Source organism: Aristolochia californica, unplaced genomic scaffold, assembly GCF_029961685.1.
Source record: "Aristolochia californica isolate CCGP_79_NKW_82.1479 unplaced genomic scaffold, dmAriCali1.0.hap1 SCAF_7, whole genome shotgun sequence".
Lineage (NCBI taxonomy): Eukaryota > Viridiplantae > Streptophyta > Magnoliopsida > Piperales > Aristolochiaceae > Aristolochia > Aristolochia californica.
In genome coordinates, this window is record NW_027182268.1 from 5,790,954 (window position 1) to 5,814,893 (window position 23,940).

General features: G+C 37.5%; 3 protein-coding genes across 3 annotated transcripts; 1 reads left to right on the forward strand and 2 right to left on the reverse strand.

The window, feature by feature from the left end:
• Positions 1 to 499: 499 nt before the first annotated feature.
• LOC137935859 (uncharacterized) lies at positions 500 to 1,849 on the reverse strand. Its single transcript, XM_068780244.1, has 5 exons — positions 1,516 to 1,849; positions 1,335 to 1,391; positions 1,148 to 1,230; positions 858 to 1,060; positions 500 to 754 (listed from the first exon to the last, which is right to left on the reverse strand). The coding sequence occupies exons 1-5, from the start codon at positions 1,719 to 1,721 to the stop codon at positions 566 to 568; spliced, it is 738 nt and encodes a 245-aa protein (XP_068636345.1). The 5' UTR covers positions 1,722 to 1,849; the 3' UTR covers positions 500 to 565.
• A 4,885-nt stretch (positions 1,850 to 6,734) lies between these two features.
• LOC137936805 (RING-H2 finger protein ATL52-like) lies at positions 6,735 to 8,455 on the forward strand. Its single transcript, XM_068781700.1, has one exon. It carries the CDS (start codon positions 6,917 to 6,919, stop codon positions 8,081 to 8,083), a length of 1,167 nt encoding a protein of 388 aa, XP_068637801.1. The 5' UTR covers positions 6,735 to 6,916; the 3' UTR covers positions 8,084 to 8,455.
• Positions 8,456 to 13,423: 4,968 nt separating this feature from the next.
• On the reverse strand, positions 13,424 to 15,708 carry LOC137936586 (transcription factor bHLH96-like). The gene is made up of 3 exons (XM_068781354.1): positions 14,935 to 15,708; positions 14,127 to 14,522; positions 13,424 to 14,006 (listed from the first exon to the last, which is right to left on the reverse strand). Exons 1-3 carry the CDS (start codon positions 15,433 to 15,435, stop codon positions 13,911 to 13,913), a joined length of 993 nt encoding a protein of 330 aa, XP_068637455.1. The 5' UTR covers positions 15,436 to 15,708; the 3' UTR covers positions 13,424 to 13,910.
• Between the last annotated feature and the right edge of the window lie 8,232 nt (positions 15,709 to 23,940).

The window sequence follows — 23,940 nt, forward strand, 5'->3', positions numbered from 1 at the left end:
AAGAGTTTTTTTTTTTAATACAAAAAATTCCGCACGTGCGAGTTCGTACACGAGACGAGGGGGGGGGGAATCGCCGTTCGTTAAAAGTAACGAGCCGGCAAGCCGAACCTGGCTCTGGTCGAGCTCAGCTCATGACGAATCTAATCGAGTCGGTACCGAGCCGAACTCGATCCACTCGCGAGCCCGCTAGGTTCGAAGCCACCCCTTCGTCCACGACCACGCGGAAGAACATAAACATGTGCTGCAATGAATTCCATTGGTTCGGAAAGGTGTTCAACCGTCTTAGGTAATATTGACAGGTCATGAACTGAGTTGGAATCCTTCAAACTTGTCAGTTCATTGCGTCAATGCGTGCGTACTAAAGCTGCAACGACGTAATGAAATCCATCGATGCATGTAAAATAATCCAATATGGTTTTGATTTAATCAACTGAATGGAATATATAAAAATAAAGCAGATTACAAATTTAAGAAAGAAGACTAAGAAAAGCTCGTCTGATTTCATTAATGGTTTTTCTATTTACAATACGTTTGAAGTCATCACACGTCTTTGACATTTGAAAGCTCAAGATTTGATTATTATCTTATTCTCTGCTGAAGTTTCTTCCTTCATCGTCCCTGCGATTCCCGTCTGCAGTAACTTTCCTCCTGTAATCTGAAGCTCCTCCACCTTCTCCTCTCCTCCTTTGGGTTCGTATTCCCCATCCACCACCTGTTCGATAAATGTTTCCACATCGTTTGATACCTCCTGGAACTGCTCTTGGTTAATTCAATTGAGGGGTTAGAGATTTGAAGGCATGTGACATAATGAGACACAGAAGGAATGAGCTAGGGTATAATACGGAAGAAATTTATACCTTGTTGATGATGTCTATAGCTTCTTCAGCGCTGTCACTTACTTCTTTTGATATTTCTTCAATGCACTCAACTGTGCCTCTCATCCATCCACTTTCCGGGAGCTTTTCGGCCACATCGTCTGCTATCTTCTCCACTGACTCGGCTACGTGGTCGATGATCTCAGCTACATCTTCCACCTTCTGCACGATACTTTCAATCTCACCTGAACATTATGCGACATTCAGATAGAAGAACACAGATAATAATTACTTTTTAAGGATGATAGTTTTTGTTGTATCAGTGTTCTTACGATGGAATGAGAGTAATCTTCCCCCGGTAACCACCCAGAATGGTTTAATCAGTGAGAAAACCAATCCAAAGATGCATTTTGCCCTGCGTTCAGAAAACCTGATCAGTACTCAAGAAGGGCAACTTTTTTTATTTGCAATCAAGAGATGGAAGATTAACAGAGTTCTTTCGTATGTGTAGATGATCACCATGCAGGCAAACTGGGTTTTGGAAGATTGGCAAATGGTAGTGGGATTTTGCCGCCGCTGCATTTGAAGAGCAAAAATAGAAGCTCAGTACCCTATCCATCAATCCAACCATTAGAGACAACCATCAGAAGCTGCAGCTGCCTCGAAGAGGAAGCATCAATTAATCTCCAAAGACACTTACCTTGATGCATTGACTCTTAACTTCGCTGCAGGTTTGAGACTGCCCCGTCGAAAACCTTCATTTTTCAAGAAAGAATACCCATATTTGAATAGAACACTACTTTGAAAATGGCCAGTAGAAGTACCCTGAAGATCATATTTTCTGTACCGATTGGGAAGTTGAAAGCCGCCATTGTTGTAGTAACCAAAGGATGAACTCAAAGACATGGTGGTTGATCTCTTGAAAGGCAGCGAAGAAACAAATCTCTCTCCCTCTCTCTCTCTCTCCCTCCTCAAATCTGTGAATGGAGACGGAAAAGCTGATGCAGAGACCTGGAATCGAGCTGCCAATGAAAGACCTTTTATGGATTCCTCACCATGACAGCTAAACAAATGTGAATATTTATAGATAGATATTGGAAAGGTATACTAGTGCGTTGGGCACGTTTGGATAAACGGATTTGATAATTTCAAATGAGGAGGCGGCAGAAATGACTTACACAACTTTCTTATGCTCTGACCAGCTCAGGAACTTTCCATCGTCTGGGTTTTGGCCTTGTCCAGCTCTTCCAGGAAAGTCCCTTCTGAGACGCGGCTCAAGAAAACTTGAAGGCCTTAAAGAAGTATGACTTTTTGGGCTAGAAAGTTATTATATGGGTAAGGACATTCTGCTTTACAATGACTGCAGGGAGGACTACACAACATAAGGGAGTTTTACTCTGGCTTTTTGAGAACGTATCCCTGTCTCTGATGGGATTTCTCATGCATGATGGATCTAGCAGTACCGTATGTATGAGAAACTTATACTTCAGCCACATCTGGGCACAATGTTCTAAGCAGTATTTTATTTTCAAAACACATTTAAGTGAATAGCCTAAATAATATCAAGCAATCGCCCTTTGAATGCCTTAGTAAGTCAAATCCTTGTTAAGACATCAGGGGAGGGGCACTCCCCCCCTTCACTTGTGACGTTGTAAGGAAAGGGAGGTCAGCAATTATGTCCCTATTGCCCAAAAACCCTAAGAATCCAATTTCTAAGGGAAAACCATTTCCTAGAAAATAAATAAAATTTAATTATACCTTTCAACACTGTCCCCCTCAAGCTGAAGTAATTCCCAAAAAATGAGAAAAATTATTCCCAAAACAGAGTTTGAAGGTCCATACAAAAAAATAGAGTTAAAGAGTTATATCACAATATCGAAGGAATTGGTCTTAAAAAATAAGAAAGAGTCCACATAACACCAGATAGAACGGGAGGTAGGTAAAAATAAAATAGTCAATAAATATAAGGAACTTACATGGGAAATACTGATTTTAAGTGCAAGAAACATGACTAGTCCATAAATATTGTGAATTTGAATTTTTTTTGTGTAAGATCTTCAATGTAAGGTTTGAATTTTTTTCCCCTTTACTTCATTAAAAAGTTCTTAGTAATGACCCACCCAATGAGTGAAATTGGCACTATGGAATCTCAATGCCCTCCCTATGTCCATCTTGAAACTCCATTGAAATTCTCCTCCCGTCGAGGTTTACCAGTAACTCATCAATTCTGGAGCCCTTGGTCGGGCCTTGTGATCCCCTCATTTGCAAGGATGCAAATGGAGTCGATGTGGATGGAGATGATGTGCATGTATCTATGTGCACAAAACATAAATTACAGTAGGTAAAATATAATTTAACATAAATGAAAATGATTTATTTAACTTTCATATTATGTGTCTTTGGGTGCACTAGCATCCATCCCATGCAACTCACTATCATGCATCTCAAACGGTGGTGGTACCAACACAATCTTAGATGATGTAAAGTGTGTAACCTATTGTAGCCTAGGTAGACGAGGAGACAAGATATCAGATGAACTTGCATAGAGTGTTTCTATAACATTAATAATATTATTTTAATAAAAATAACACTTACTATGTTTGGAATAAATAGTTTTGCAAACAACTAATGTTGTAGACCTATGAAATAAAATTTCTAATTTATTGTTATCTAATAATATCATATATCTTCATCACTTTTCTTCTGCCTCTTTCAATCTCTTCTTCTTTTTCTTCTTCTCCTACTTCATCATTTTCGTCCTTAGACTCTACCTCAACTTCATCTTCTAGTTCTACGTCATCTTTATTGTCTATATCCCGAACCACTAATACATCAAGACAATCCAAATAAACATATGATCTTGTCAACTCGCTAACATCATTGTCCATAAGGTCAACATGAAGCTTAACATTTGACAACTGTTGGTACATTATCATTTTTATCAGTTATGGATAATTGTTGCTCTAACACATCAAACACATTTCTCATAACCACATTCTCGACTACACACCACGAACCACGATTTTTTTGGATTTTTCACGTAATATATCTGTTCGGTTTGAAATGCTAATTCAAAAGGGTCATCATTTCACCAAGTGCGTGATATATTAACACTGTTAACTAGTCATCTGTCTTTGAACCATGTCTACTATTGCTTATATTGAACCACTTACACTTTAGCACATAAACTGAATTGTTGCCCAAGTATCGTAAATCGATTATATCAGCGATGATCCTATAATGATCAAGACAATTATCTTCTTAGTGCCCTTTTACAACAATGCCACTATTTTGAGTCCTATGATTTGCCTCAAGTTGCTTGATGTGGATGCATATGCCATTAACAATATAACTCAAATAACTATTACTTGATATAGGACGAGGGGATGAAATATATCACTGTTTATTTCAAGTTGGTGACAAATTACTAGAGTTTTGAACTATAATAAATTAGATGACAATATAAATATTCAATAAACCTTGAGATAGCGAGCCCATTAATCGACACAACTAACCTTTTGTTTAAACCAAATGATAAACTCTTCATCATGTCTTTGGTTAAGGTTAATCGTACACTACTTTTGTAAAACTTCTCTGTGTTCAATGTATAATAAAAATGCAACATAATTTATGAATAATGTTTTATAACTAAAAAGTTTGACACAAATATATTATTCGTAATGCAAGATGTATTGTTCAATCTCATCACAATTGTTAAGTACCACCCACAATCTTCTTGTCTTACCTTTCCATCCCTTTATCATCTATGGGTAAAAAAGGCCAATGATTCATGTAACATTCCTTCTTTTGATGTTTCCATTGCATAGAGTGTGTTTGCTTGTACAAAGTGTGTTACACTCATTGTTGCTATAGTTATGGCAATGATGTTTGTTTTAGTTATGCTCGATCAAACTATTCCTAATACTCTACCCTCGAACACCTTACCTAGTAAATGATGACTTTTACTAGAATATATAAACCATAAGAAATAAAATCCATGTGACGGTCCCATCTTATTCCCCCTCCTTCACGATGGGTATTATCTCTTCGATGCATGGAAAATATTCCATAGCACATCAATATCTAAAAATAAAGATCATAATAGATAATCATTAAAAGCATAATTAAATATGATTAAAACAACATTAACAAGAATTAAAAGCATGATTTATCCTAGACTTAAAATCCACCCAAATCAAACCAGATTGGCCAAGTTTGCCCATACCAAACTGACTTGGATCAGCCCAAACCAAACAAACCCAATCGGACCAGACCTCAATGCTCCTCAGGGCTAGGCCGGTATGATCTGGTTCGATCTAGGTCTAGGCTTGTCCAAGTCGGTCTGGTCTGAGCTGGACTTATTGATAGCTACACACTAGGCTTACATTGCTCTGGTAAGGGTATGTTTGTGCCAACAAGAAAAAAATATGAAAAATACACATAAAATGTTTTTTACATGACCAATATTAATTTATGGCACTTGTGTTTTGAAAAATTATCAGCTTAATTTTTTCTCCAATGAAAAGTTTAAGACATAAGGAATAAGAAGAAAAATAAGTTAACAAAGCACATACGCAATAAAATTGGTCAAAGGAATTTTAATTCAAGTTAACATTTTTCTAGGAAAAAATAAATATTAGAAAATAATACATTTATCAATTAGGTCATGACTAATCCTTGTTGGAAATGCCTTTCACTTTAATGGAGAACTTCTGAGTTGTAAAGCGTCCTTTTACATTGTTTATTTCATTAAAACCTCCCACTTTAGAGTTGTAAACTGTACTTTTACATTGTTTATTTCATTAAAACCTCCCACTTTTAATTAATGCAAAAAAATTAAAGAGGAAGGTGTCATGTACTTTCGACCAAGGATAATCACTACCACACATCCAGCATATTGTCCACCATGGATGACAGAGACAAGAGACCATGTCAATTCCAAGTTGTTGAACATCTCTTCCAATCAGTTTCATTCCATAACTCCAAACTTCCAAGTTGCAGTGCAATAAAGAGTTTTTCAAGCCCAAAAAGTCTTGGTTTAATAAATATAACAAGTATTAATTAACATAATTAAGAACTGTAGCCTAATTAATGCTGTTCTACTCTCCTTGTTGACGCTCTTGACTACGATAAATGTGCTGTGATCCACATATTGCTGTTTTTTTACTAGTTTAATCTGTTGTCTCAGCCCACCGAACTCCTTTAATATCAAGGCAATGCATCTGCTTTCAGCTTGTGGGTTCAAGCCACAGGAATTCTTAGATACTGGCTTTAATCTAAAAAAATTGACATGAATTGATTAAAGAGACGCAGTCTCCAGTCTCTTTTTATTAAAACCCATTTATTTATTGCCCAAATCCTGTTTAAAATCCGTCTCCTTGGATCCATCGATACTGATAATATCTTCATTTTTACAAGAACAAGTTCCGTTTTGTCCGTTTCTTCTATTGATTTATTAAACACCAAAAACCCAGTACTCAGAAAAAAAAAAAAAAAAAAAAGAATAGCCACAAAAGATGTCGAGTAATCGATTAAGGAAGACAAGTTTTCGGCCCTTTATGAGTATGGGTATTTCCAGGAAACTTCGTCTTTTATGCTTGCCGAATCCGTGGTCTGTTCGAACGAGTGATCCTGACCTTTCCAGTTCGATTCTTTACTCAGACCCGTTTTCACTGTTTAACAGATTTGGCTTTTGGTTACGAATTACGATTATTTTGTTTGTGATTCCATACTAATATAGAGTTCTGGAGCAGATAGATTTTGATACGGTGGGGAAGATGGGTCTGTGAAATGAAGGAATTGAAGCAGGGCTTACGCCATAATATTGATAAAGAGGGATTTGATTCGGTTAGGTGGTCAGTATAAAGTAAATAACAAAACAGATAAGACCGGACCTTCTCCAGACACAGCCTCTTCATTGACTTCACCGTAAAGCATTCATTGACCCCAGGAGGCAAAAAAAAATGAAGCAGAAATTTGATCTCTTGTAGCCGGAAGAAAATGAAATCTTGAAAGTTCTTCCTTGTTTATGCGAGTTTAGGGTGAATTGCTGCTTACTCTTTTTCCTTCCGTCTCTGTTTCGCTCTGCTTCGTCTGCTGCTATGGATTTACTGCGGAGAGTGCTTCACCCCGGGTCCGATGAACCAATTGATTGTGTAAAAGTATGTTACCCTGCTTGCCCACCTGGGTGTGAAGCCAAGCCTCCGCCTTTAGTTGTTTCCTTCCAAGATCCTCCTCCTGCTGCTTCTTCTCATACACTTTCTCCTGCTCTGATTATTACCATAGCTATACTATCGGGCGCTTTTCTTCTGGTAAGCTATTATGCTATCATTGTGAAGTACTGTTCAAATTGGAGAAGGTCGAGAGTTCCTCCGATCCAGAACAATCCCCCTGCTGATGATGAGTTCGATGAGGCTGCAACACCCATGAATTACATATGGTATGTCTCTACTGTTGGTCTTGATGAATCTGTGATAAATTCTATAGCTGTGTGCAAGTACAAGAAAGGGGACGGCCTGATTGAAGGGACAGAGTGTTCGGTTTGCCTGAATGAGTTTCGTGATGACGAAGATCTTCGACTTCTGCCCAAGTGCAGTCATGCCTTTCATGTCCCCTGTATAGATACCTGGTTGAAATCGCATGTGAATTGCCCTCTATGTCGAGCTAACGTTGTTTCCAAACCAGAGGGCTCTTCCGCGACTGCTCTAAATTCAACTTCAGCTGCCTCATCAGAGGGCAGCAGAATGGAAATTTCCAACGATAACGATGGTTTGATTGAGGCGGCTGATCAGAACCGTGAGTTTGAAGTTCAATTACAGAGAGAAGATGGAAGATTGAGGACTGAATTTCCGGTGGGTGTCTCGTTCCCCAGGGTTGATTTTGGAATTCGGGTGTATAGTGATTTGGGGCAAAACCTTCGATCAGGGGGCTGTGCAACAGAGGTGATGGATAACGATATGCAACCTGTTCGAAGATCGTTCTCTCTGGATTTGTCGGCTGCAGCTTTGATTCCTTTATCGTTGGCAAATTTCCCTCCAGCAGAGTCGGGAGAAAACAGAGTTAACTTAGGGGAATCCTCAGAAGCTAAGAGAACGGGTCCAAGTCCCAAGGATGGACAAAGTCGAGGCTTAATCAAAGTGATGTCTCATGGTTCTAAAGGATCTCCTCTGTTTAAGGGGCCTGTTGCGATGAAACGATCTTTCTCAAGTGGTGGCAAGTTCTTTCTTTCAAGAAACAGCAGAAGCAGAAACTTTGTTCTTCCCTTGTGACTAGGGAACATTAAAATTTTGTGTATTTCATACTTTTCTCTTCGTCTCTCTCTCTCTCTCTCTCTCTCTCAACCAGACACCTGTAAAACTTGGATGTCTTTGGTGCTTCAAAGTCTCTGGACGAAGTCCTGTAGAATGTGAAGAAGGCGAGAGGGACTGTATTGAAGCATCAAGTTCTGAAGGAGAACGTGAGATTTGTCAATCAAGGTAAAAGGTCCTAGTTGGCTACTGATCATGTGATGATCTAGTCTTTTGCCTTACAAGAGAAACTCTGTTTTTCCTTTTGATTTTTTATAACGCTTGTAGTGATGTCATTTGCCTAAAGCCATCCCTGTCAGTAATCAGTTCATATAAAGTTTGGATTTCTTGTTTGTTTTTTGCAAAAATATTTCCTGCATTTCAATTGCTTCATCAGTGTTGCCATATATGCTAAAGAAATTACATGATGATGGGATGATGAGGATCATTGTACGGTTACTCCGCTTCAGAACGGATTTATTGTTAGCTCAGTAAATATTGACATTGGCAAATTCTTTTTTTCTCCTTCAGCAAGCATAGCAGTGTCTGAAATTTTTTTAAATTGCATTGATTCATTCTGGCGTTGAGTTTGGAAGGGAGAAAATTCTCAGATTCATATAATGTAACTGCTGATGAGCAGGGGCAATTTTAAGATGCTTTATAGATACAACCAGGTCAGGTTCCTGTTCATATGAGAGTGAATGGGTTTCACTTATCCAGACCAAACAGAATTTCTTGTCTTCAAGGTTCTACATTTTTTGTTTCAGCAAAAATGGGTTTGCTTGTGCAGAACTTTTTATACCCTTGGGACAAACATCACTGCTCCTCACTTGTACTCATTATACCCATAATCTCCATTCATGTTGAGGTCCTTGGCAGGGTTCCATTCAGGTCGTATCAGAGGGTCCTCAGATGTGTTTCTGAGAGGCTTCAAGCAGGAGCTAAACTCGACACCAACACCATGGTTTACAACTGGGCTCGAAGCTCCAAATAAAATCTCTTCTAAGGAGACAACATGAGCTTAGAGCATTAAATGCAGACTTTAAAGACTGGAAATAGGAGAGAAAACATTAAAGAAAATTCAGTAGTTTTATAAACAAGAAAGAGAAAAGAGAACAATGAATTAAACAGTAGTGATTGAGAGGGGTTTCATTAGGTACCCTTCTTCTTCTTGGCTAGATTGTTTTTCTTTTTAGGGAATTTCCCTAAAATATCTATTTAAAATAAATTATTTTCAAAAACACTAACGACATCAAAATATTTTTAAAACTATCCAACTTTGACCGGTTAAATGCTTATGTGTACAGTTAAAAGCGAGACATAAGCTTTGTTTGCTTATGTGTCACCACATCATTAATGCAATAAACATAGATTGACATATCGTCTACCATATCATTATTTTACCACATAATTAAATGAAAATTTTGAATATTTTTTTTAAAAAAATAAAAAATCAGATACATTTTTTATTACCTAATATCTACAATATTGGACATTTATCTTTGGGAAAAGTAATAAATTTTATGTCTCGAAGCCTAAAAATTATTTTAGAGTTTAAAAATATAATTTATTTGTATAATTTTTATCACATTATTTAAAAAATAATAAATTATTAAAAATATATATTAGTTAATTAAAAATCTTACAACACCTTTTATTATCAATTAAAAATATTTATTAACTGAAAAAATATGAAAATTTTACTTCAGTTTTAAAAATAAATGTACCGGTACACTTTTTATTACCTTATATTTAAAATAATAAGTTATAAAAATCTTACTCTTACCATTTTAACACTTTTATTATTGATTTAAAAATTAATTTAATAAAAAAATTTGAAAATTTTAGTTTTGAGTTTAAAAATCAAATTTATTATTACCTTATATTTAAAATAATTAAAAATAAAATAAATATATAATTAATTAAAAAATCTTACTCTTACTAATTTAACATATTTTATTATCGATTTAAAATATTTTTTACTTTTTTAATTGAGAGAGGGCGTTGAGGGCGAGGTCGAGGCCGAGCGGCGGCAGCAGGCAGTGCGAGAGGGGGGGGGGGGGGGGGAGAGGAGAGATGGCAAGAGGAGAGGAGGTTGAGGCCAAGCGACGATAGCGAGAGGAGAGAGGGCAAGGCCAGAGGCGGCCGAGACCGAGTGGTGGTGAGAGGGTGAGAGGAGAGGAGGCCGAGGCCAAGCGGCGACTAGAGGGCGAGAGGAGGAGAGGAGAAAGATGAGAGGGGACACATAAGGCATTTAAAATAACTTATTTTGAAAAACAATGCCTATAGTGGAATATGGTGAGGATTATTTAATTTTTTATTTAATGACGTGTCAACTTATGTGGTAGATGACATGGTAAAATAATGACATGACAGACGATGTGTCGATCTATGTTTACTGTACTAATGACATGGCAACACATACCAGTCAAAGCTTATGTGTCACTTTTGACTGCACACATAAGCATTTGACCGGTCAAAGTTGGGTAATTTTAAAAATATTTTAATGATGTCAGTGTTTTTTAAAACAATTTATTTTAAATGGGTATTTTAGGAAATTCCTATTCTTTTTATCTCAAACATTTTTTTCTCACAAAGCCATTTTGTAATACAAAAGGAGGAGATTGAACGCTGAGCTCTATTGACATTCTTTGTATTCGTTGTACTCTTTTACGAAGCAGAGGTCGGCGTTCAACCTCCTCCTTTATATTCTCCTATGTCGCATCCAGCAAGAAAAGTTCTCTCTACTTTGTATTCTCTTTGCATTCTTCTCCTACTTTCTAGTTTTTTCTTTCCCGTCTTTCTTCTTCTTCTGTTGCCTTGTTATCCTTTTTTTCCCTATTATCCCACCACGCCAAGATCAAGCCCAACCTCATGGAGAAGATGAATTTAACCCATTTCTGGTTTTAATTATCCTTTTCGTATGATTAGTAATTAATATACGTAATGACAAAGAAACTCTCTTGCGGTTAAACCTAATCAAAGACCAGCCTGCAAGACGAAGAAGCTTTCAATTGTACAACTCTTTTGGAACGAAGAATCATTTGAAAGGGTCGGCGCGGGATGAGAAAAATACCCAGACCAGTAGGGATCTACCTCTCAGAAGGCGAAGAAACTCTAACGTAGGCCTGTGGACTTTGATCAAAAGTCGTGGCTTAAATTAAGCAGGTTTAGCTGACACCCATTATTCGTGCAGTTAAGGAGATGGCCTGGCTTCCTGCTCTGATCAGCTAGAGTTCACGTGGAAGAATCACAGCTCAATATTGAGATTCTAATCAACAGGATTAATCCATTGAACTTGTTCACTTGCCGAAATTTTCAACCATACTGGACTATACTTTGGCCTCTGCTTAGGCTGAGGCTCAACTCTTGGTTGCGTGCCGGTGAGTAGAGGGCATGAGCAGGGAACACGGATTGATATGAAAGTAAACAGTTTCAATCAGAATCATCGTGGCTTCTGCAACACCTCAGGAGAAATAAGCAGAAAATAAACGGAAGAATCCATGCCAGATTTCAACCTTTTCTTTGTCCTCATTTCATACGTTTTATAGCTGCGTGGACTTTTCATGGGCAGAAAGTCTTTGGCCTCTCTTGTAAGTTTCTTTTTGTGTTTCCTTTAATCTATCAAAGAAGTTTCTCTAATTGGAGTTTGAGCATTAAATTTCTTCTTTTCTATGACTCCATTAGTTTAAAAATCTAGTTCAATGCCCTAAGTATAACAACTAAGCCTCCTCCTCTCCTGGAGGAGATGATTAGCAAATCTATCCCAGATTTGTAGACTTAGTTGTCTTTGATTTTTTTCCCATTTTTTTTCCTTCCCTTAACCCTAAGATAGAGCTAGATGATCCAAGACTGTGACATCAAGCAACCCTAGCTGGATTGAATACTCCACAAAGCACCAAAGAGAGTTGTCCATACCGCCCAACAGCCTTGACTTTGAAACTCCACTGTTTCCCTCTTCTTTTCCTTTCTGCTACTACTCTATTCCGATACTCGTTTTATACGTCATAAAACACGCTTAGTGCTATAACATAAAACGAAAACAGACTTTCTTTCCTTTGTTTTGGATTTGAAAGATCCGGTAGCTCAAACTCCTTTCATTTTAATATTATTCTTGAGCTTCCATTGATGGACCTTGGAGCTTCCGTCAATGAACCAACAATCACATCTCTTTAGAGCTTTTGGAAAGAAAAAAGAAAGAAAGAGAGAAAAGGGCCGTCGAGCTGCCTAGGTCTCATGGTCTCCATTGCAGTGTATTTGGTATAGTATGGGTCTCATCACCTCAGATGACTGGAGGTTTTTGCACGACATGTACAGCGGGTTAGAAAACCCAATACAATTTGATTATGAACGCTGAAAACTCACTCGATCAAGTCAACAATCGTACTTGAAAATTTTCAACTTTTCTAAAGGTAAAAGATTTAGTTATTTCACTACTCGATCTGTCTTCATCTTTTGTTCCAGATGAATCGAACCGGGTCAGCAGGGTCAGCAGGGTCAGCAGCCATTAGAAAAGCTTGGAGCTTCCGAAATAATATTTAATGGCAGTTTTACATTATTTAAGCTCTGCCAACTAACTCTAAACTCGTTTTCACACTTAGCTTTTGGCTTGTGTTTATCAGTATGCGTATCTGCTGCGGAAATAAACATGGATCATGCTGCAAAAGCCAGAGTCAGGCAAGGAAACAAAGAGAAAAAGACAGCCAATTTGTCTCACTGTCTGGAGCACGGTAAAGCCTGCTGAGCGATGGTTAAATTAATCCCCTACTGTTTGACAAGATATCGAATAAGAAGAAGGTACGAATGCCAGAGTAGAGGTTAAATGAGTGGTTGATAATTAATACTCTGTATCGTAGCAAGATACATTTACAGGAGCAGGAAGATGGAACTTCCAGAAAAAACAGGAGATGTAAAAAGAAGGATGAATGTTTTACAGTCTCTTACAGCGATTAATTAGTGGAAGCTGACTTCATATTTGAATTTGTTACGAGCTTCTTTTAGTTTTTAATGAAACCGCTTTTCTGTTCTTAATAAGAAATAGTTTTTTGATTTTCTGTCTTCTTCTTTACTGTAACTGACTGTTATTACAGAGATAGAACGAGAAAAGTGTAATATTTGTAATATTTCTGATTTCGTATTGAACTATTAGAGGATGGATAGAATTTACCGGTAAGAGTGCCTGTAGCTGAACGGTGCTCAGGAATCAGGAGTCTCAATCACCTCATTGTACGAAAAAGAAAAAGTGACTTTGGAAAATCAGATTGATGGATTTCGCCATCAAAGCTTTCTTCATTTAATGAACTTGATTGGAAATAAAAGAAGATCCAGGGAGCTACATGGAAGACCCCTTTTGTTTTTTTTGCTAAATGAGATAAACATCGTACAGAGGTGTGTAGTAATGGCTTTCCGTTGCCTGTGATGTCTGTGATCTGTGATCTGTGATCATATTTAGTTTTCGTTTTTCGCCTTTGGAATCATGGCCAGGATACACAAATTCAATCCGCTTATCATTATCTTTTAACGTCACACAAACATGAAAGCTCTTCCTGGCCTGGCCATGGCAGCTTTGCTTGATTCGTACTGATTCCTCTGCCTTCTGCCTCTCGCCAAGCACTCTGAAGTCTAAACAAGTACAGATAAGCAAAGCGTAAAAGAAACACGAGAATTGGCCAAATACTGGTCAAAATAAACCATTTTCAACTACACGGAAAAAGGTTCTTAACATAGGAAGACGAAGAACCCAACCCATGAAAATGCAACATTGTTTGGGAGGAAATAGTGGGACTAGCGGGCTCCATTTAAACTTTGCTCAGCTCGAATTGGACTCCGCTTGGATCCGACCTAACATTTGGTAAACAGCAGTCGCGATATCATCCACTGAAGTTAGCCGGCAATCATCTTCAACCTACATGAAGTTGGAAAACTTGATTATCAGACTGGAAATGGAGACGATAACAGGAAATTGGAATTTACAAGTAGCAATATGAAAATAATGGGAAAAGAGAAAATGGATTCTGCGGTCTACCTTCAAGCTGAAAGAGTAGAGGACCATCTGATCAATGGTGGTGACATTCAGGTGCAGGATTGTGAGATGTAGGTTTTGGAAACCGGTCACCATTTTCAGCAGCTGCTTCGGCCGTTTCTTGGAGAAAATTTTCAAGTTGGCGTGGCTTTCCACCATGGTCACTTCTATATCTGCAATTGCTGATCGGTTCTCTGCAAGTGTCTCGTTGGCCGAGTTGGAATTCGTCGATGAAGAAGTGTACTGGGGAAAGGTGAAGAAATCAGCAAAAGGGGAGGGAGAAAAACCAGCGGAATCTGACTGATGGGTCATTCTCTTCTGCGCTTCCAGCGATTGGAGGAGTTGCTCCAGCTCTTTCACAAAATTAATAGCACCACCGATGATCGACGCTTGATCACCCTGGAAAAGCAAAAAGCAAACACTGATTATGGCTACGGATCTTAAGATCAATAAAGTGAGAATTAAAAGGGAAGGAATAATCAGAGACCGTATGCCACTTCTAGAACTTTTGCTAGCCAGGATGATAATTAAACTAGCATCATTCTTAAGTTATGCTTTTTTGGTCCCTCAAGGGACTGGTGTTGGGCTGGTGTTGAAGTCCCACCTGAACCATGGAGAGAGTATGTTGCAGGCTTTTACATGAAAAGCTAAAGAGAATTTATAATTGTGTAAAAGGAAGAAGGGGGAAAGAGTCACTTTTATAAAGATCAATTTAGCAGTAGAAATTGAAAGCAGTTAGGCTAGTGGCAGGTTTAGTACCAGAAAGAGGAAGAATAACGAGTATAGTGTCTGTGTGTATATATATACTTACCCTTTGTACATATGATGCCGGCATCAAAGATCGAAGCACAGAGAGGTACTCATTCATCTGCTTACGGCGGTTACGCTCCACAGCAATGTGGGTCATTCTCTGATTCTCCACTTCCTCTTTGTTCTTACAAGTCCTGGTTCGCCTCCTTTTTCTCCTGCCACTACCGGCCACCTGCGCCGGCGAAAAGCTTCCAGCCGTCGAAAGTCCTCCACCGTCTACAGTGCATGTCTCCGGCGTCGACGAGTTCACGTCCCATTCTTTAATATTTTGCACCAAAGAAGAAGAAGAATCTCCATGAAGACCATCCAACCCACTTCCCAGTTCAGGAGTACTACTCATGTCCATACAGCCGACCCCCATCCCACTCCCAACTATACCTCCCTTGTGCTCTCCTTCCTCCTCGGTCTTGAATTCATAGTTGAGCGCCACAGCCACAGAGTACAGGTCCTTGAAATTGTAACTAAATACATCTTGAGGGAAAACTACAGCTTCCAGTGCCATCGTTTCACTGTCGATCTCTCTGATCTCTCCCTCCGAACGTAATTGCCACTTACTCTCACATCCAATCCTAAATATAGAAGGTGGGATGTTAAGAAAGAGAGATATCTAAACACCTCTAAACGAAGAAATACCTAAGCACAAGACCCACCACAGAACCAAACTCGACTTTAATGCCACTCAAACTCAGTGGAAGGAAAAGATAATCCAGCGGCTCCTTAGAAAGACCCCTTATGAATTACAAACTACAGGGACCTGCACGTGAGGACGAGATACGGAGAGAAAGAAAGAGTCGGAGAGAGAGACTGTTTTCTGTTCTGTGGAGGGCAGAGAGGGTAGATGAATAAAAAATAAGGGTTTGGAGAGGGTTTTGTTTCATTTGGTAATAATGACCGACGGACGTGAGAACCGAAAAAGAGAGAAAAGGAGATTTTGAAAAGGCTGACAAAGCAGAGATTCGGATGGGGAGGCTGGAGAAGCCCAGAGAGAAGACCAGAGAGAAGCCCAGAAGAGAAAGAATCAAAGCGAGGCTTGAGTAAAGAGAGAAAGAAGAGAGCAGCAGCTTCCCCTCAAGTGTCGGACATGTGCAGGGGAATCCATGTGACCACACAAACAAAGCCCTCTGCGATCATCTACGAACCAGACTGAACGAGACGAAGAACCTTTCCCAAGATTTATGTCTTTTTCACATTTTAAACCCTAACTCTTTCCTACACATTAACTAATTGACAAAGAAACTGCAAAAGATACTCTAGGGTTTTTTCTCCCTTTCTCTCCCCTTCTCCTTTTCTCGTCAACAACTAGTTTTCTTCTTCTTCTTCGATTGAATCTTGTTTTACTGCAAGTAACAGCTAAAAAAGCATCTGAGCCTTAGGGGCTCTGATTAGATGGGTAGCCACTCAAAATGCCATTCTCTGATCTTAAACCATTAAACTAAGGAAAACCAATGGAGCTAACCACTTGGTTCTTCTTGGGCATTTCCCTGGTTTCCTTGATTAAGAGATACGACGAGAATTAATGTCTTTAAAAGACTGCTCCTGTTTCCTAGCGAACACTGTGAGGGTCAGACTTTGTTATTCTTTAATTGCTGCCTTATAGCATATGGCCTTGTTACAGCAATGAATTAATCATTCTTTAATTGGGTTTGGCTGATCAAACTTCATTGTGACTTACACTTACACGCGAGGTGGCTTGAGTTTCTCTCCTGTCCATCTCAACTCTACACCTAGTTTCTCCTTCTTATGTCTTCTTTTTCAGTTCTTTCTCATTGAAGTAAGAGAAAGAGCCATGAGTGTACCAGCTTATGCTCTATTGGGGGACATAAGAATCTAAAACCAAATCTAACAGATGTAGAAAGCGATTATACAAGTGCTAAAGGTTTCTTTTCTCTCTTTCCTATCCTCTCTCTCAATTTATGATCATTTCCTTCCACAAATAATGGCATTTATCATCTATGGATGGAAAATCTTTGGCTTTTCCATCCATAGATTCATTGGCTACAGATCAAGTTAACAGGCCAGCTACAGTCCCTGAGCACCCAATAGTCTAGATCACTAGCTAGCTTGTCTCTATACCGATTAAGTTTGTAAAATATTGTAATCTTACTCTATCCTAACTAATAAAATTTCCCATGCATCGCATAACTTGTATAGTATTAGCTGGAAATTGCTGTAATACTTTTTATGAAATTGCTGCTGGGGATGGAATTTCCAGTTTACAAGAGAGTAGTTATATGTCATTCATAATCTATGTAATAATGGAGGCGAGAGAGGAAGTGCTAAAAGGGACACAAGTGAAGCTTCACAGAGGTTGCCGTGGTTTGTGTAAAGTATAGATCAGACAATTCCACTTTGGAATTATTGCTCACCATTTTCGCTTAAAAACAGAAGAGAGTCTCCAGTTCAAGCAAACATCAGACAATCCAAATCTCCCCAGTGACATCCATTACCCGTTGTGAGCAACCGCGAGGGACCCATGAGAAGGAACAAACAAAATTCACATCCCGATTGCGCTATCCTGCCTACTGGATAAACTTCAAATCATCTAAAATCTGTTCTCTGTAATCCATTGCCGGAGATTCCACAAGAGGAAGAAGATGAAGCAGAGGCCAGGCCTAATTCCCACAAACAGAATGAAACTTAAGGGCACGTTTGTGCATCCCAGTCGTCCATCTGGCCATAGAAAGTGAAACCGGACAAAAACAGGCGCAATTGAAAGCATTAAACAATAAGGTTACAATATATAAACTACTCCGCACATAGATTCAATGGTTGAAGGAGGGAGAGTGAGGAGAAGGATGACATCATATTCCGACAAACGTGCCATATTACCACATTTGAGCTACTGTAGAGAACGTCGTGTCTGAATGTTTTATTTTGTTTTTACAGGAGAGTATTTTGAACTCTCTCGAAGCTCCAAGAGATATATATATATGCATGCATCTTGAGTAAGAAGTCTCAGTAAAACTAAATATGAATTTCTTAAATCCATATTTTTCTATCAAAAGAGTGAGGTTACAAAATGGTTATCTTATCTACATCCAAGAGATAATGGGTGGCCGAAACTGGTATGTCTGAAAGGGATAAGGGTCACTGCGTTCATGAAAAGAGTAGGTCCAAATGGGCATCACTTCATCTCAAATAAAAACTAGAAAGAATTGAGAACATTCCCATGCAAAGAGAGAACATAAAAAATTTCACCTAATCACTCTTCCACCTCCTCAATGAGAAAGAAATGAAAGCAGGAAAAGGGCCCCATTGATTATTCATGTTTTGTGGTGGAGCAAGGAGGTTGTGTTTTTCCATTGAATCGGACCTGCATTAGTCACTCTAAAAGTAGCTCACCAATCAATAAAAAAGCGAAAGTGCTTTAGGGAAATCATTGTCAGTTGGTAAAAAGCTTAGTTTTTACAAATCCTGCTGGAGAAAGCATGAACTACAAAGCCAATCAAGCCTGTAATTTTTTAAAAGAAATCGTTCTGAACAAGAATATCTTCCCGTGCCAGAAAACAAAAGTTAGTGAAGAAAGAAACAGATCGAGGGAGGGACAATGGTGGCTATTATGGGAAAGGAGCATTTGACTGTGGGGAATCCTTTGTTTCTGAACTAGACAAAACATTTCATTTTCGGTTCACATTAAAGTATGTATTCCAATTATTATTCTCATCTTCTTCGTTTCTGGCTCCGGCAAGTTCTTTAACTAAATAAGAGTGGACAGGGAAAGAGCACCACTTTGGGTCCTTAATTGAGCAAACTAGTTTATCTACTCTTGCCCAGTTTGAACTTTGTAAATTGCAAATTTTACCAAGGATTCCCGGCAACCCGTCTGTCATTCCTCCATTTTCATCAGCAAGTAAGCGTACCTGTCAAAGTACGGCCTTTTTGAACTCTAATATTTAACGGAAGATATTCTGTGTTTTTACTGAGCCTTTTTAATCCTTTGGGAACTCTTAGACATGGACTGGGCGATTCCTGGACGATAGCTCCCGAATCCCAAACGTTGGGATTCCGTATTGAATAATAATATGAGATTATGTGGTGACTGAACCCAGGAATTTAAGTCTATTAGAGGCAAGATTGGGCAATTTCCTTTGCAAGTGTTGTCGAATTAAAAATAAAGAGGTAAAATTCTCTCTGTCTTTTGTCTTTTGGGTTCAGTACTTGGTTTTTCGTACTTAACAGACTGCTCTCTTAGTTAGGCGTTAACTCAGAACTCTGAAGTTAAGGGAACTTGGGCGAGAGTAGTACTAGGATGGGTGACCTCCTGGAAAGTCTTATTGGATAGGCGTTTGACATGGTATCAGAGCTGGACACCACGTTCCGTGTTCGAATCCCGACGAAAACAGCATGGAACAGGAACTGTGGCTATCAGAGCTAGTGGTGATGAGTTAGGTACTTGACTGTCAATTCACGATGATTACAAAGATTGAATCAAATCTTACAAGCATAACCAACCACCCATTCAATTCTCCCTTCCGTGTGGAAGAGAATTTATAAATTAGAAGACCCTAATAAAAAATACAAGCTTATCTAATCTTTTTGGTGCAACATACAAGTATCTGATATATAAAATAGTAAGGGACGATGCTACACATGAGAGTTGAGACTGTGAGTCACGTTCAGGGATATTAAGATCCTCATTGAAATCCACAAAAATGCCACCACCAACCCTTGTTCCCTCTCCGTTTTTTATAACTTGAAAATGACATTATTCTGTCTAGTCCTCTCCTTTTGGAGTCATCGCAGAAATTGATATCAGAAGCACCCTCGCAACTCCCTTTGCAAACTCACAGCTTGCATTTGCAACAACAAGTTCCCTTCCTTTCTACCACTCGGATCATGATCGATGATGGTAGTACGACCCATTCTGATCCGTTGGATCTCACTTTACTGGGCCTACAGAATGTCACAACCTGGACCCCGCAGGAATCCTCGGTGGACCCTCCTTCCTTAATGGACGTTGAATAATCGTCCTTAATCTCTGTCGGTATGAATTATGAACTTAGTCCTTCGACAACCCGCCGATCAACTTGGTCCACAAAATCATCTACTGGACCGCGGTGATCACGAGACAGTGACGTGAGTGTGGGGACTACCCGACGTGGGCCCGGTTGGCCGTCCCAACGGCTCCTTGTTTTTGGCGGCTCTCTTCTATTACAGCTGTCCCAGACCCCACCGTCTAAAACCGCTGCACTCGGTTCGAAAACCGCCCATTCCCTCTGCGGTTTTTCCCCACCGAATATATTCCACTCTTCCGTCAAAATATTCCACTTTCCACATTATTAACTCCATTATTTAAATACTTTTTTTTTAATTTAATTTTGAACTCTATTAGAATCATATCAACCGTCTAAATCTAATTAACAATGTTAATGATGATTTAATTAACACGGGGGTTTTGTTTCTATCGTGGAATTGGAAAATCTTTTGAGTTATTAGGTGAAGTTGATGGGGCTATGGAGGGAAATTGACCCAACTCACCTAACCCAATCTGAAAACCCGGTTGAACTTTCGGTCAAGGATGGGTTTTCCCGAACCCGACTCGGAGGGACTTATACCTCAAACACTCTTTATAAATATATATAAATGAACGAAATACTAATATAGAAAGAAAAGGCAATTACGCCATTGATAGTGTTATTCAAATCACTAATTTTTCTATTCAAGCGACTAATAGTATTACTTAAGCTCTAGAACCTTCACAAACATAAAGAAGCGCCTAGAAAAAATGGAACGTCTACTTGATTTCAACATTTTAGGAGGTACACAAAAAACTAATGAAGCTATAAGTCTCACAAATCATATACTTAATCAATAGAGACTTGGAGCTGGTATCACTGAGTGGGTTGTATTAGAGGAATAACCATTATCTGTACTTGAGAGTCCACACTTTAGAAAGAGAACCCTTTACGTCAACCAATTTTTTGTATCTTTTCGAAAAGAGACTTCTTGGAGATGTATAATAGTGAAAAGGTAAAGGTTTTTATTGAGTTGGATAAGTTTTATAGTGGAGTGATGATCACGACTGATATGTGGACTTCAGTGCAAAAGAAAAGGTACATAGTCATTACAGTTCATTGTATCGACGACTCTAAAGTTACAAAAGCGCATTCTGAGGTTTATCTTAAACTTATATTCATACTTTTTATTTATATTATTTATATATCTTATATCATGTTTACAATAGTGTAGATAAAAATTTTTGTATATATTTTTTTCAATAGGTTTGCTTTTGTTCCTTCTCCTAATACAAAAGATGTGTTGTGTGAAGTTCTATTGGATTATTTTTTGGATTGAAATATAGCAAGAAATTTGTTTGTAAATAATTATTCTATTGATGATGTTTGTATAGTATTACTGAGGGAATAACTGTCTCACCCTCTTTTGTTTGATAGAGAGTTTTTACATGTTTGAAGTGTTGCCCATATTTTAAACCTAGTTGTTCTAAAAGGTCTTGGATAGATCAAAAGAGCAATTGAGACTATAAGATATTGGGTTGTATACCGGACTGCAAACCCTCGAGTTGATAAATTTGAATAAATGACTTATCAATTAAGAATTTTTTTTTGTAAAAAGAAGTTGATTTTGGAGTGTAAAACTTGATGGAACTTTGCCTATAAGTTGCTTCAAGAGGATTTAAAATATAAAAATATATTTGTACATTTGAAACAAAGTGAAAAATGTAACAGGGAATTGCCTACTAAAGAAGAGTGGAGAATGACAAATAAAATATGTTCTAGATTAGAGGTGTTTAGTGAGGTCTCTCAGTTATTTTCAGGTACTAAATATCTTACCTTAAACATTTTCTTTGCAAAAATGTGTGACATCTAAGTAAGTATTAACTATGAAGTTAGTCTATGGAATATGTTATTTTCTTCATGGCACAAGCAATGTTTAGCAAATTTGATAAGCATTGAAGAATTATTTTGTACTTTTAGATGATAGGAAAGAGGTTTGCTTGTGAATATTTGTATATGCTTTTGAGAGAATATCAAGAAAAAAAATGTCCAATATAGAGATGAATGTATCTTCCACAAGCATAGATTATGTTAAATAGAGTAATCTATCGAAATTTGAGTCATATATTAAGAAGAGTATGAATGAACAAATATCAAGATCTAAATTACATTTCTACTTGGATGAGCCCTTAAATCCTAGGAATTCATATTTCGATATTATGATGTGGTAGAAGACAAATGGTAGGAAATATTTCGACATTATTATTGGTCGTCCCTATTTCTATAGTTTCATGTGAGTCAACTTTTAATAGAAGTAACAGAGTGATTAGTGCTTACTATGGTATTCTATGTCCAATAGGCTTTAATGTGTGTGCATGGGTTGGAATTGACTTTGATGGTAAGTTTAATTAAGTATTTATAATTTATTTATTAATTAATAATTATTTTAAATTATTAATCAACATTATTTTTTATTTCTTTTTTACGGAAACTTGTATTCCTATATTTTTATTGATTGAGTTATCAGGCGATGATGATAAAGATTGATTTGATTTTGATGGCGTTTATATATTTATATTTATATTTCTAATTATAATTAATTATTTTTAATATTGGCTAACTTTTTTATTTAGAAATTTGTGTTTCTTGTCTTAATGGAGCTATTTAGAGTTGTATCATGACATTTTATTATAAGTTTCATTATTATATGGTATTAATAAATCTATGTTAGTTTGTGACTTATGAGGAGTTATTTTATGTCGTATGACTGTTGCGACATTGTACGTGATAAACAATTTGATGTTGGGGGATTTTTATGATATATTAAGATTTTAATTTGATTATAAGATGTTTATGTTATACTTGATTTTTATGTACAATGTGATGGGATTTTAATTATTTCAATTGGTTATTTGTATTTTTATTCATATAAGTTCCATTTGGATAGGTTAGTTGTGATTCAATCCAGGTATGTGGTGTATGTTAAGATTGTTTTAATTTTGTCACTGTATTTTTTTTTTATGATTTTTACTGGTTTATAGTATCTTTAATTGGTAATGGAGTGCAGTTATTTGAACAAGTTATTAGTATTTTTATGCCTATAAATTAATTTGAATAAGTTATTTGTTATTCCATAGTTATTAGTATTTCTATGAATATAAATTTAATTTGAATAGTTATTTTTTATTCTATCCAGGTATATATGGTGTATGAATAGGTTGTTTTAACTCTATTATGCAAATCATTATTTTTTTGTAATTTTTTAATTTTTAATTTTTTTACATGTTTATATATTTTTAATGGGCTATTATGAGGGATGAGGGGATAAGGTAAGGACGAGAAGGGATGGGGTTGAAGGATAAGGAAAAGAGGGAAGGATGGGGTTGGTTTTTCAACCAATTTAAGTTTTTTTTCAGGTTCATGTTCGAGGTAAGGGTCAGGTTTGGGTTTTAAAAACCCGACCTTGACCCGAGCCCCCCCCCCCCCTATCTCGATTACACGATCGAGAATTGGTGACTTTAATTATGCTCTCTAATATTTAATTAGTTGCATTTTAGATTTTAGAATTAGATAAATAATGATTGGAGCTGTCGAAGATCATAGATTCGATGACTAAGCTTAACTATCACATCTCTCCAAGTAGGGGTGGCATCAAGCCAAACCGGCTTACAAACCGTTCGAACTCGGCTCAGTTCAGTTTTTACTTGAGCTCGGCTCGAGCTCAAACTTGAAATAAGGCTCATTAAGTATAATAAGTCAAAATCAAGATTTTCCAAGGCTTGTTATCTCGTGAGCCGACACTTAGCATATATTTTTCTTTACAAAAATACACTTTACTCTAATTCCTTTCGTCAATTCCCTTGTTAGTTGGTTGATAGTTTCTCTAATTTACCTCAAACTTCAAAGACGATTGATTATTCCGCCCTTTTGGGTCCCTTCATTATCTAATGTTATTGTTTGCCAATGGACTAAACACAATTGATGGAGGTGTTTGTATTTTCTTTTAAGTCTATTAAGCTTGTTATTATACATTAGTATACTCAATTGCAAAG